General features: G+C 41.1%; 2 protein-coding genes across 5 annotated transcripts in view; one reads left to right on the top strand and one right to left on the bottom strand.

Annotated features, from left to right (window-relative positions):
- Window positions 1-2,914, top strand: part of arhgef9a (Cdc42 guanine nucleotide exchange factor (GEF) 9a) — a 41,255-nt gene extending 38,341 nt beyond the window's left edge. For both annotated transcript variants that reach the window (XM_060912949.1, XM_060912950.1), the window contains one exon: window positions 116-2,914. In XM_060912949.1, coding sequence (XP_060768932.1) covers window positions 116-270 — 155 coding nt within the window. In that variant the 3' untranslated portion in view covers window positions 271-2,914. The remainder of the gene's footprint in view (window positions 1-115) is intronic.
- A 4,851-nt stretch (window positions 2,915-7,765) lies between these two features.
- gab3 (GRB2 associated binding protein 3) overlaps window positions 7,766-13,028 on the bottom strand; it is a 33,098-nt gene continuing 27,835 nt past the window's right edge. For all 3 annotated transcript variants that reach the window (XM_060913097.1, XM_060913098.1, XM_060913099.1), the window contains 7 exons: window positions 11,939-12,273; window positions 11,683-11,738; window positions 10,758-10,992; window positions 10,174-10,255; window positions 9,948-10,026; window positions 9,766-9,846; window positions 7,766-9,069 (listed from right to left, as the gene is read on the bottom strand). In XM_060913097.1, coding sequence (XP_060769080.1) covers window positions 8,956-9,069; window positions 9,766-9,846; window positions 9,948-10,026; window positions 10,174-10,255; window positions 10,758-10,992; window positions 11,683-11,738; window positions 11,939-12,273 — 982 coding nt within the window. In that variant the 3' untranslated portion in view covers window positions 7,766-8,955. The remainder of the gene's footprint in view (window positions 9,070-9,765; window positions 9,847-9,947; window positions 10,027-10,173; window positions 10,256-10,757; window positions 10,993-11,682; window positions 11,739-11,938; window positions 12,274-13,028) is intronic.

Raw genomic sequence — 13,028 nt, 5'->3', positions numbered from 1 at the left:
AATGTTGTCTGGTTTCCATTTGGATAAATTTTAATTATTTTTATTTGTATTCTGACGACTGACACTGAATGTTCCTACATCTCTTGATCGTGTGTGTGTGTGTGTGTGTTCTCAGGTGTGGGACGGTCGGCTCCGCCCTCCTATCCTCCCCCTCTCGATCCTGTGAACCCGGGTCACTTCCTCCTCCCGGATGGATACGAGTACGAACCCAAACGCAGCACGTCACCTTTCTGGCACAACATCAGCCGCTTAGCGCCCTTTAAGAAATAACCACGGAGTGAAAGCGATCGTTCAGCCACAGCGACCACCAACAAAAAAAAAAAAACAACAAAAAACAATTTAATTTAATGTAAAAGAAGACGCACTACCCGACGAAAAAAATCACCACTGAGCGAAAAAACGTGGACCGCGGCGATTTTCTGCAACAATCAAACATAAAAAAAGAAGAAGAAGAAGAAGCACTATCCTAATTTTTTTTTTAGGAGGAGAGACTCAACACACACACACACACACGTGCAGCTGGAGAGAAGAAGCTGTACTGGGTTACAGCGCCCCCTGCCAGATTGGCTGCACTGAATTATACGCACATGACATATTACACACTGGAGAAACACACACACACACACACACTGTAATGGTTATACACACTTGTGCATCCTTTTGGAAACCGAACCACAAGCCCTACGTTGCTTCATCCGATGGGATTTTTGATGTTTTGTTTCCTTTCCTCTTCAAACAAATGAAGAATCATTTCCACATTTCAAAGAAGAAAAAAAAAGAAACACACACACACAGCTGATAAAGCACTAACGACTCTCCGCTCTCTAGCGCCGCCCTGGTGTTCCTCCGTGCACTGTGACTAATCGGGGCATTTCTGTCTCTCTCTCTCTCTCCGTCTCTCCTTTCTTCTCCTCACAGCTTCAACCCGGTTGATCCTGCAGTATCTCTTTGGATATGTTTTTTTCCCTTCTTCTGTGTGTGTGCGCGAGTTTCTCCGTGTGTTGCATTCTTTTAGTTCTGCATGAAAATACGAAACGGTCCAATTACAGGTATTTTATATTCTTACGGGTCAAAGTCATTAGAAAGAAAGACATTTTTGTACTGAACAACTGAAAAAATCTATATTTTTCTCCATGTGAAGGTTCTCGGGCCTCGGAGCAGTGAGTCGAAGCACCAAGATGTTTCTTCTTCATCAGTTTTATCAGTTTATATGTGCGGTTGTCATGGTTACTGCACAGAAAATGACAGCAACGTCGCAGTATTTTGACTAAAACTTAACGATATAACAAGTCACCAGTAGCAGCGCAGTGGAGCTGAAGAAGCCTCTCAGTCTGGATTACGCCACACAGTCTTTTTTTTTTGACTTCCTTTGTTTTTTTTGTACGTTTATTTGACTGTGATGTTGAATTCCATCTTAACAGGACCAACTGGTATCTGTGTGCTAGCTACGCTACGTGAAATCGTGAAATAAAATAACGTGACATTACGACTAGCGTGACAGTTACCATGACAACTCTGTCCACAAATGTGAAAAATCTCAGTATACTGAGTATCCCTCTAATAACTCAGAAATGACTCGTGTTAATTTATGCTAAAATGTTTCTTCCACGCAAGACCTGTTTAAGCCAAAGTGAAAATCATTCCCGGATAAAACTGGACGTATGTACAATTCGGAATTTTGCGAATAATTCAAGATCTCCAACACATCCATGTTGATGGTTAATATTGCCCCGGTCCCCGGTTTTTACAATCGCGGATGATTTTTTTTCATTGTAGAGTGAAACTGATGAAGCACCGAAACATCTCTGAGGTTCTAACACAAGCCCACTCTCACAGTTTGGACTCATTACTACTCGACGTATATTTTTTTCCAGTTGTTAAATACAATCTGGGACGAACAATGACATTAGCAAGCTAATGTTGAAGTTAACGTTTAGCCAAAAGTGAAATTGACACAATTTTCCACTTTGTTTAGCCGAGACACGTTTAGTTTGAAGTTTGCTGTAGTTTTGTGACACATCTGATGCTAACATGGCTAACAATTGCTTATTACTTGTAGCTAAAATGTTAGCATTGTGCAAGTTACCACACACGGACTGATGTCGTGACCTAATGAGAAAATTGTTCAGAGAAAAATGATGTCCATTTTATTTTTGGCCAAACTGTTGCTTTGAAACTCTACAACATGGCAGTTAGCTGCTAATATTCTGCGAATAAACTAGCACCTGAGTTATCCAATAAGCTAATTTTTAATCTTTATCTTTAATCGGTTTCTGATGATATCGATCTGCACCCCAGACTTTGATCCAATTTGATTGTCTGATGTTGGTTATTTATTAGCTAGCTGGATTTTTCTGTTGCTAATCCTTTCTCTGATATCGTGCCAAAACAGTTTGATTGCCAAATTTTCCCGAAACAGGTGCACTCTTCCCTGTCCAGGTGGAAGCCAGGTATGTGTCTTCTCAGGCGACCTTTTCAATTTATTAAAGTTAACGTTAACTATGCTAATGCTGCTAGCGTTAGCGTTTTAGGGATTGTTTGTTTTTTAATTTTCCTCAAAAAATGGACTTGTGCAAGGTTTAATTTCTGGTATATTAAATTTTTTTGAAAGATAGTATTTAGTCCAAATCACAATATTTAAAAGTATGAATATAAAGCATTATTTATTCTATTATAATGTGATATTTTTTCCACGTTGATGCTCTTTCTTGATTTTGGAAGCAGCTGAAGGACAGGAAGTGGACTATTATTATGATTATTATTGTTATTATTGTTATTCTTATGAAAAAGAAAGAGAAAGACTTTGAAGTGGGAAATAAACGAGAAGTGGATGAAGTTGTGTTGCACCCTATGTACTAAGTGCCATATGAAAATAATATTAGGTTATGAAAGAAAATATCAGTTTAATGTTTTAATTTGGTGATCTGATTGACATGATATCAATATTTCATAATAAACTTCGTTATGAACACCACCTCCCTTTACGCTTTCATGCTCTTCTGAATGTGAGAAACTGAAGTGTTTTAAATTCGGTGTTGGTTTTAAATCCGTTTGGGCTTTAATCCCGTCCTCATGGTGGCGTGACGACTTCATCAGAAGCTTAATAAACGACTCGACGTCACTGTAGACATCAGAAGCACAACGTATGCACTCTCAGAAAATAAAGTCCATTATTGTGCTTTTCGGGGAACAACGGCTTGTCTCTGGATCAGAACCCTCTAAGGTATTAACAGTATTTGTACCCTTTCTATCCTGATTGGGAACATATCTGTACCTTTTCGGCCTTAAAAATGTACACATACAGTAGTTACCCTGAGGTCCAATAACAAGCCCGAGGGGGTACATTAGTGTAGACTGTACTTTGAGGGACAGGAATGGACTCCTCCTGTACCCCTATTTCTGACAGCGTATCAACATCAGACACCTGATGATTCCTTAATTACTCACTCATAATTATTTTAACTGAACTTTAATTATACCGACTGAAATAACTCACAGACTAACTGAAGAGTTCGGGGGGGGGAGACAGACAAAATGATGATTTTTGTTGGATTTCCCTGATGGAACTCTCCGTCTCATTATGATCTGCAATTCAGTGTCACGATCTGAAAATTCAACTTTATTCAAAATAAACTAAGGTTTGTTTTGTTCACTTTTGCCAACAAAGACAGACAACTCCACAGTTTATTAATTGATTGATTTATTTTTTGCAAAAATAGACAACCAAATTTAGTTTATAACTTGAAACATAAATGCATTGTTTCTGCAAGAAACATGGGTGATTCCCCCCCACTGCGATAACACACGTGCTTGCGCTTGTGAGCAGTGTTGGAGTCGAGACACTAAACCTCAAGTCCAGTCTCGCGTCCCCAGTGGTCAAGTCCGAGTCATTAAAGAAAATTTCGAGTCGAATCCGAGAACAAGACTCCACCCGCACCATGTGACGGTGTCTGTTGCTGCCTTTATGCGAAAGCGTCTGTTACTGTGTTGGACTAACGTTCCTGCTCCACTGCCTCATTTTAGTTAACAGGCTACAGATAAAAAGCTAGTTCATCACTCAGCAAGCCCCGCCCACTATCACCAGAGCAAATAACATGAGATAGTTAACACTAGCTAGTTCATCACTCAGTAAGCCCCGCCCACTATCACCAGAGCAAATAACATGAGACAGTTAACGCTAGCTAGTTCAGCGGTCAGCAAGCCCCACCCACTATCAACAGGGCAATGAACATAGTGTGTCACTTCCTTCTCTGGGTGGAGTCTTGCCAAATGATGATTGAAGTTCGAGGTTGTCCCCGTCGTCTCCTCGATAGTTCTTCTACATATGAAACACACAGCAGTGCATTTTTTCCCACTGCACGAGAAGTCTGTATAAGCAAAGCGGACAGTCCTAGGGGCGTCTCTCCAGGCATTTTAGCGCCGTTAACATTAGTTTATTCCTGAACATGACATATGAACAGGTGAATGTGCATTCTCTTGCACAAAATTAGTACAAAAATGAATGTAGATATAAATATCTTATACCAAATTATTATGGCATGTTACAAAAAATAAAGAAAAAATCCATCCAAGTGCTCGTCTCCAATTTACGAGTTCGAATGCAGTTAATGCACGAGTCCGAGTCATCAGTGCTCAAGTCCAAGTCAAGTCACGAGTCCTGAAACTTAGGGCACCAGTCGGACTTGAGTCCTGGACTCGAGTACTACAAGCCTGCTTGTGAGTGAGCTGATTGGCTAATTTAGGTTTCTTTTCCGACCAACCTGCGATCGTCACCTGTTCATCAATATCATCAAAGTGTTCCATGTTTTACTGCATTATTTGGTGCCAGTGGATTGCGTGATGGCTGCAGTGATGATGGATGATGTCACGAGCTTCAGAGCCGATCTGATTTGCGTTGACGACATCTCTGAAAATTGAGACATGGCAGATGTCTCAATTTTCAGAGATGTCGTCAACGCAAATCAGATCGGCTCTGAAGCTCGTGACATCATCCATCATTTAAAGAGAAAAATTAGGTGATTTTAAATTTCATGACGACAACACATCTCAAAAAAGTTGGGACAAGGCCATGTTTCCCACTGTGAGACATCCCCTTTTCTCTTTACAACAGTCTGTAAACATCTGGGGACTGAGGAGACAAGTTGCTCAAGTTTAGGGATAGGAATGTTAACCCATTCTTGTCTAATGTAGGATTCTAGTTGCTCAACTGTCTTAGGTCTTTTTTGTCGTATCTTCCGTTTTATGATGCGCCAAATGTTTTCTATGGGTGAAAGATCTGGACTGCAGGCTGGCCAGTTCAGTACCTGGACCCTTCTTCTACACAGCCATGATGTTGTAATTGATGCAGTATGTGATTTGGCATTGTCATGTTGGAAAATGCAAGGTCTTCCCTGAAAGAGACGTCGTCTGCATGGGAGCATATGTTGCTCTAGAACCTGGATATACCTTTCAGCATTGATGGTGTATTTCCTGATGTGTAAGCTGCCCATGCCACACGCACTAATGCAACCCCATACCATCAGAGATGCAGGCTTCTGAACCGAGCGCTGATAACAACTTGGGTCGTCCTTCTCCTCTTTAGTCCGAATGACACGGCGTCCCTGATTTCCATAAACAACTTCAAATTTTGATTCGTCTGACCACAGAACAGTTTTCCACTTTGCCACAGTCCATTTTAAATGAGCCTTGGCCCACAGAAGACGTCTGCGCTTCTGGATCATGTTTAGATACGGCTTCTTCTTTGAACTATAGAGTTTTAGCTGGCAACGGCGGATGGCACGGTGAATTGTGTTCACAGATAATGTTCTCTGGAAATATTCCTGAGCCCATTTTGTGATTTCCAATACAGAAGCATGCCTGTATGTGATGCAGTGCCGTCTAAGGGCCCGAAGATCACGGGCACCCAGTATGGTTTTCCGGCCTTGACCCTTACGCACAGATTCTTCCAGATTCTCTGAATCTTTTGATGATATTATACACTGTAGATGATGATATGTTCAAACTCTTTGCAATTTTACACTGTCGAACTCCTTTCTGATATTGCTCCACTATTTGTCGGCACAGAATTAGGGGGATTGGTGATCCTCTTCCCATCTTTACTTCTGAGAGCCGCTGCCACTCCAAGATGCTCTTTTTATACCCAGTCATGTTAATGACCTATTGCCAATTGACCTAATGAGTTGCAATTTGGTCCTCCAGCTGTTCCTTTTTTGTCCCTTTAACTTTTCCAGCCTCTTATTGCCCCTGTCCCAACTTTTTTGAGATGTGTTGCTGTCATGAAATTTCAAATGAGCCAATATTTGGCATGAAATTTCAAAATGTCTCACTTTCAACATTTGATATGTTGTCTATGTTCTATTGTGAATACAATATCAGTTTTTGAGATTTGTAAATTATTGCATTCCATTTTTATTTACAATTTGTATTTTGTCCCAACTTTTTTGGAATCGGGGTTGTATCTGGTTTTAGAAAACCAACATCAACCCAAACCTGCTGAAGAGAAAGACAGCACTGATGGTTTTAGTTTGATGTTTTCCAGGTTGGCGCTTGTCAGCTTTTCTGCTTGAACTCTTCTCTGAGATGTGATGTAAACTACAGTTACTCTTACTGTAACTATTTTAAGTTGCATACATAACTTTTATTAATTTAATTTGCATCAATTATGCGTGGCACGGTGGTGTAGTGGTTAGCACTGTCGCCTCACAGCAAGAAGGTCCGGGTTCGAGCCCCGTGGCCGGCGAGGGCCTTTCTGTGCGGAGTTTGCATGTTCTCCCCGTGTCCGCGTGGGTTTCCTCCGGGTGCTCCGGTTTCCCCCACAGTCCAAAGACATGCAGGTTAGGTTAACTGGTGACTCTAAATTGAGCGTAGGTGTGAATGTGAGTGTGAATGGTTGTCTGTGTCTATGTGCAGCCCTGTGATGACCTGGCGACTTGTCCAGGGTGAACCCCGCCTTTCACCCGTAGTCAGCTGGGATAGGATCCAGCTTGCCTGCGACCCTGTAGAACAGGATAAAGCGGCTATAGATGTTGGCTGGATGGATGCATCACTTATAACTTATCAGACCTGTAACTGTTCTTTTAATGATGACCAATTAGAATAACTTTTAGTATAAATACACAGGTGATTATAAGAAATTGCATGCACTGATTGGTCGAGAGGTTCAGACTATTTCTCAGTAATCACCTCAAGCGACTCGGCAAAATGGCTCCAATGGCGTCGTCACTGTAAGTACAGATTATGAAAGAAAATGCTGTTCCTAAAAGCACTAAAGATGGTAAGAAGTTTGGTCTAAAACTATTCAAAGGGAAGCGGAATTGTGATTTATTTTATCAATTTCAAAACAAAGTGTTTTATGTGACTCGGCGTAGATCAGTGACAAGTCTGCGCCGCAAAGTTATTACACTTACACGCTGCTTTTGAAGACCGAAATAAATTCTTTAAATACGATTAAAAAAAAAAATCTTTATACTAAAACAATTATCTGACTCAGGCTCAGTGAATATCAGTGAATAATTGTTAAATCTAACTTCACTTATATTTAATTATCAGTCCTGTAATGGACTCCCATGCTCCTGATGTGATTCAGTTTACTCTGAGATTAGAGCTGAGTTTTTGCTGTAACTTTTTTCTAAGTTCTATAAACGACACCTGACTGTAATATCATTGCCATAACTCCGGCTTACAGCTACTCCATTATAATTTAGCTCTTACAACAACAGCTTAATAAAACCAGTGGCTTCCAATGAAAATAAGAGGCACACATTCAGACATTTATTTATTTATTTATTTATTTGAGGTCAGTCTTTTTTTAATTTGAAAAATAATCTGATTTTGAAATATATAGCGCACAGTCGGAATGGTAGTTGTTGAAACATGCACAACACAAACACACACACACACACACACACTGTTGAAGACTTTGCTTCCGTTTGACAAACATAAAGCTTTTGGCGTGATGCTGATGAAATCACAGTGACAGTAATCCAGGATATACTCGTATTTGTGCTTTTTGTCAAAACGTTGAATGTTTTATTCAGTCACGACGACGTCACAGTGAAATACAGACAAAACCCCCAAGTCCACGATCAGTAGCTGTCTCCTCAAAGGTTCAAACATTTTTTTCTTATTATTTGTTTCAATAATTCGTCGTTTGCTGATGACAGAAACATTCACAACAGTGTGAAGAAACTGTAAAAAAAAAAAATTTGAATTTCAGTTCAACTTTTAAAAAATTTAGACGTGTCATTTTTAGTGTTTCTCTGACTGTCTTAATGACCAAATCTCGACTCTGTGAACACACGCGCTCCTGATTGGATCAAGTTTGACTGCTTTCGGCTGATCAGACACATGTTTCTGGGTTTATATGACAGAAAATAACGAGAGGGAACGTCATGAAATGAAGTAAAACCGTTTCTTGTCAGTTGACTCGGACAGTTTTGACTCGACTGGTTGAACCATTTGAACATGATTTTTTTTTTTTTTTACCCTGTTTTGCAAAATCTCAATCACAGAAGAGAAAGAACACAACATTTACAATCGTACACCCATCAGAACTGACACAGTCGTGACGGTGATGTAGATCCGATTAAAGAAATAATCGTGTACCAACAATCAGCAGTACAACACACCTCATATTTAACACACAAAATTACAGTTAGAGACACTTCAACATGCCGGAACGACCCTTGCGTTGTTTTTTGTGCTTCCCAGCGAGACTCCTCTGCATTTGGAGCGAAATTCTGAATGCTCTGAACTTTGACCTTTCACAGTGAACCGATTTTGTACCTGAACCTGAAGAGGTGTGATTATTTTTTTCCTTCAGTGTTTCCTTCAGTACTCTCGCCCTCGAATTGGACTCGAAGGGCAGATCAAGTGTCAAGTGCAAGCGTTTTTCTTTACACTGCACGATGATCTCGTTTTCCGATTGTACAACAATTTTACAGGGTTTTATTTCCTTCACACTTTCGGCTGCCGGCTGTCCTTCCACTCTGTCCTGGTGTTCTGCAGCGCCTGTGTCTTCTTCTCGTCCACCTTCACGTAGTCCACACGCTGTTCATCCAGCAGAGGTTTCTGGAAACAAAAACATCTCAGAAACGTCATTACATCAAACATACAGTGCCGTGAAAGCACGACGTCATAAACACAGACATGCAAAAGTCCACAATTTACAAATATTGAGTCCTAATCTTTTTAAAATCCCAACTTCTCCACCGTGAGACCTGAAATACTAAAGGAAGTCGGCTTTCTTTCGTAATCTTTTTCAATTGTGTAAACCTAATCAATTTTTTTTTGTACCAGTATTATGTATTTCCTCAAATAGTTTTTGATTCAGGGCGGCACGGTGGTGTAGTGGTTAGCGCTGTCGCCTCACAGCAAGAAGGTCCGGGTTCGAGCCCCGTGGACGGCGAGGGCCTTTCTGTGTGGAGTTTGCATGTTCTCCCCGTGGGTTTCCTCCGGGTGCTCCGGTTTCCCCCACAGTCCAAAGACATGCAGGTTAGGTTAACTGGTGACTCTAAATTGAGCGTAGGTGTGACTGTGAGTGTGAATGGTTGTCTGTGTCTATGTGTCAGCCCTGTGATGACCTGGCGACTTGTCCAGGGTGTACCCCGCCTTTCGCCCGTAGTCAGCTGGGATAGGATCCAGCTCGCCTGCGACCCTGTAGAACAGGATAAAGCGGCTACAGATAATGAGATGAGAATGAGTTTTTGATTAATTTCCAGTAAGAACTGATGTATTTTCTCTTTCCACTGTTATACTTATGATTACCTTTTGGACAGGTGAGGCGGAGGCAGAATTAAAATCCAGCGACAGGTAATCCAGCTGAGAGCTCCGGCACCAAGGGGTGGACTGTACACACAACAACAACAACACACATTTTCATTCTCTCACTTTACACACATTTAATGCCATTAATTATACAGATAATGAGTGAAGCAGGAAAGCGGTACCGTAGGCGTGTCATTCCCTTCCTGTTCAGTGCCGTTTAAGCCCCGCCCCCTATCCCATGGAACACACCGAGGTGAGACACTAGATACACAGAAAGATGACATATGAATATTTTATAACGCACAGTAGATTTTCTCATTAATGATTAAAGCTTTACAATGTCATTTTTATGGATTAGTTTACACTTTATTACTAATTACACTGTACAGTCTGTAGTTTACTGCTCACCTCGGTTCCGTCATGGTGCGAATTAGAGGGAGGTGGGTGGGGCATTCGCTAATGGTGGACAAATCGAGGGGTGGCGGTTTCACTACAGTAACAAAAATAAATAGGAAATAATAGGATAATAAACAACAGTCCTTTTAAAGAATGATGAAGGTAATGTTCAGGATTTAAAGGAACAGTTTGAAGACATTAAACACAACGCTGTTGAAGGCTGATGATCTTCTACAGCATCACATTTTTATGATGTTTTGGCCTTTAGATTTTGCTGACTCGGGATAATGAGGAAGTTTTTCTACAGGGACAAGAGTCGTGCAGAGATTGGTGTCGTTACAAACAAGTCACTATTTTTAAAAACTAGTAGAACCTGTTTGGGGAAAAAACAACAAGGTGCAGTAGAGTAGATGGGAGAAAATGTTTAATGGAAACCATTAGATTCTGATTGGGGAACATTGAATGGAAACCATTAGATCTTGGATCAATGTTTAATGGAAACCATTAGAACAAACCAAACACATCCTGGCATGGAGACAATTTGTAAACATTTGCTGAATCTCAAAATGTAACTCTGAGTTGAGTCGAGGTCTTACCCCGCCTCCTCGGCTTCAGACTGCGGTTGATTGGAGGAGGCTCCATATCGGGGGCTGGAGGAAGAGGTGGTTCTGGTTTCCCATTGGTTAACAGTGAAACAGGAAGCGTAGTTGGGCTCATAGGTATGTAGCCGTCAACTTCAGTGCTGGAGGAGCTGATTGGTGGAGACGCCATGGGCACATAAGAGGAGTCATCTGATTGGCTCTCAGAGGGAGTGTTAGCCAGAAACATCGGCTAGACAGAGAGAAGACTGACCTCAGCATCTGAGTGTCCATTATATCAGTCAAAAAACACTTTTATTCATTGTTTTTTTTTTTTTACAACCAGACCAATTAAAAACAGTCGAGGTTTAAATGCTTCTAAACGAGGCCTTCTGATTGGCTGCAGTGTGACATTTCAGAGTGAAAAGGCTCAGGAACTTCATCATGACCAAATATGTTAAAGTGATGTCTGGAGCTCACAAGAAAAAAAAAGTATTTCTGTCACTCAAAGAAAAAAACATCCCTTCGATGTGCTCACTGATCCAGGAAGAGGATAAGCTCGAGATCTGACTCCAGGTTTGTTTACAGCCGCTTTTTACAAAACGGTCAAAACCCCCCCAAATATCTGGCCAAATATTCAATTTCACTCAGAAATATGTTACAGTGTGGAATAAAAATGGCAGAATATACACAACATATTGAATGTGGGTTTATAAAAAAGCGCAACAGTACTGAAGGTCGCGAGCACTGCTGAAGGAACAATGAACCCACGCGTCCACGGCGGACAGGTTTCAGGGTAAAAACGCAACAGTAAGACACACTTGTTAATTTTTCAACCACAGGCTCAGATGCAGTGCAATAATACGGATTATTACAGAACAGGATGAAGAAATTGCATAAGACGTCTATCAGAGTTTGAAGAAATATAAACTCATGTGTTTACCAGATTCAGACTCAGCCTTTTGTTCCAGTTTCCTCTTGCATTGAATTCAAACTCTCCTGAAACAAACCAAAAAAAGAACAAAAACAATTCCGTGAGAAATCCTGTTACATTAGCTCATGTTAGCTAGCTGGCTAACAACATCAGTGAAAATTCCTGCACGTATCGTAGTAATGTCAATAACTTCCCATTTCCTACTTTAATATATTGATTTAAAGACACGCCCACATTCCACATGTGTGTCTGTGTGTGTTCACACCTCTTCTAAAATGCTCCCCACCCGACAGTGATGTCCTGCGTGGGAGGAGCCCCAGTTGCCCCTGGTTACGCGGACCATCCTCGTGACTGTGGTGATCGGACATGTGTGTCGGTTTTGGTGGGAGAGGAGGGGGTGTGACACAGAATGGGCTGTCGAATCGGAACACTTCACCAGGGCCACGAATGGGGCACGACGATAAAGACCTGGTTCCATACAGCGCACCAAAGGGTGAGTGGGCGGGATCTAAACACACGATGGGACTGAACACATCATCAGTCACGTTCTCAAATGAACTTTGCTCAAATGAACGTTCCGAGTTTGACATGCTGTCACACCTGAAACACAGCAAACAAGAAAATGTTATTCCTGAAAATCTTTACTATCAACAAAACCGAAAAAATAAATAATTACTTTGTGAAACAAATATATTTGGAACAATAATTAAACATTTTACATATTCATTGGAACAACAAACAACACATTTCTCTAGCTAGCTTGTTAAAAATGACAGCTAGTAATGCAAATTTGGATTAATTGATCAACATTTACATAAATTGCATGAATTTGCATAAATTTATTTCATATGAAAATTTATGGCTACTTTCAAGGATGGGGTGGGGTTAAACTATTCTTATTGTTAAATTTTGGAGAAAGTTACAGTTGGAAAATTATCTCAGTAATGCAAAATAGAGAATTCTACAGACTAATATTATATTATATTATATTTATTATATTATATTATTATCTGTAGCCGCTTTATCCTTCTACAGGGTCGCAGGCAAACTGGATCCTATCCCAGCTGACTACGGGCGAAAGGCGGGGTTCACCCTGGACAAGTCGCCAGGTCATCACAGGGCTGACACATAGACACAGACAACCATTCACACTCACATTCACACCTACAGTCAATTTAGAGTCACCAGTTAACCTAACCTGCATGTCTTTGGACTGTGGGGGAAACCGGAGCACCCGGAGGAAACCCACGCGGACACGGGGAGAACATGCAAACTCCGCACAGAAAGGCCCTCGCCGGCCACGGGGCTCGAACCCGGACCTTCTTGCTGTGAGGCGATAGCGCTAACCACTACAC

Source organism: Neoarius graeffei, chromosome 28 (genome assembly GCF_027579695.1).
Source record: "Neoarius graeffei isolate fNeoGra1 chromosome 28, fNeoGra1.pri, whole genome shotgun sequence".
NCBI lineage: Eukaryota > Metazoa > Chordata > Actinopteri > Siluriformes > Ariidae > Neoarius > Neoarius graeffei.
The sequence above is the reverse complement of the archived record's forward strand: the minus strand, read 5'-3'. Positions and strand labels throughout refer to the sequence as shown.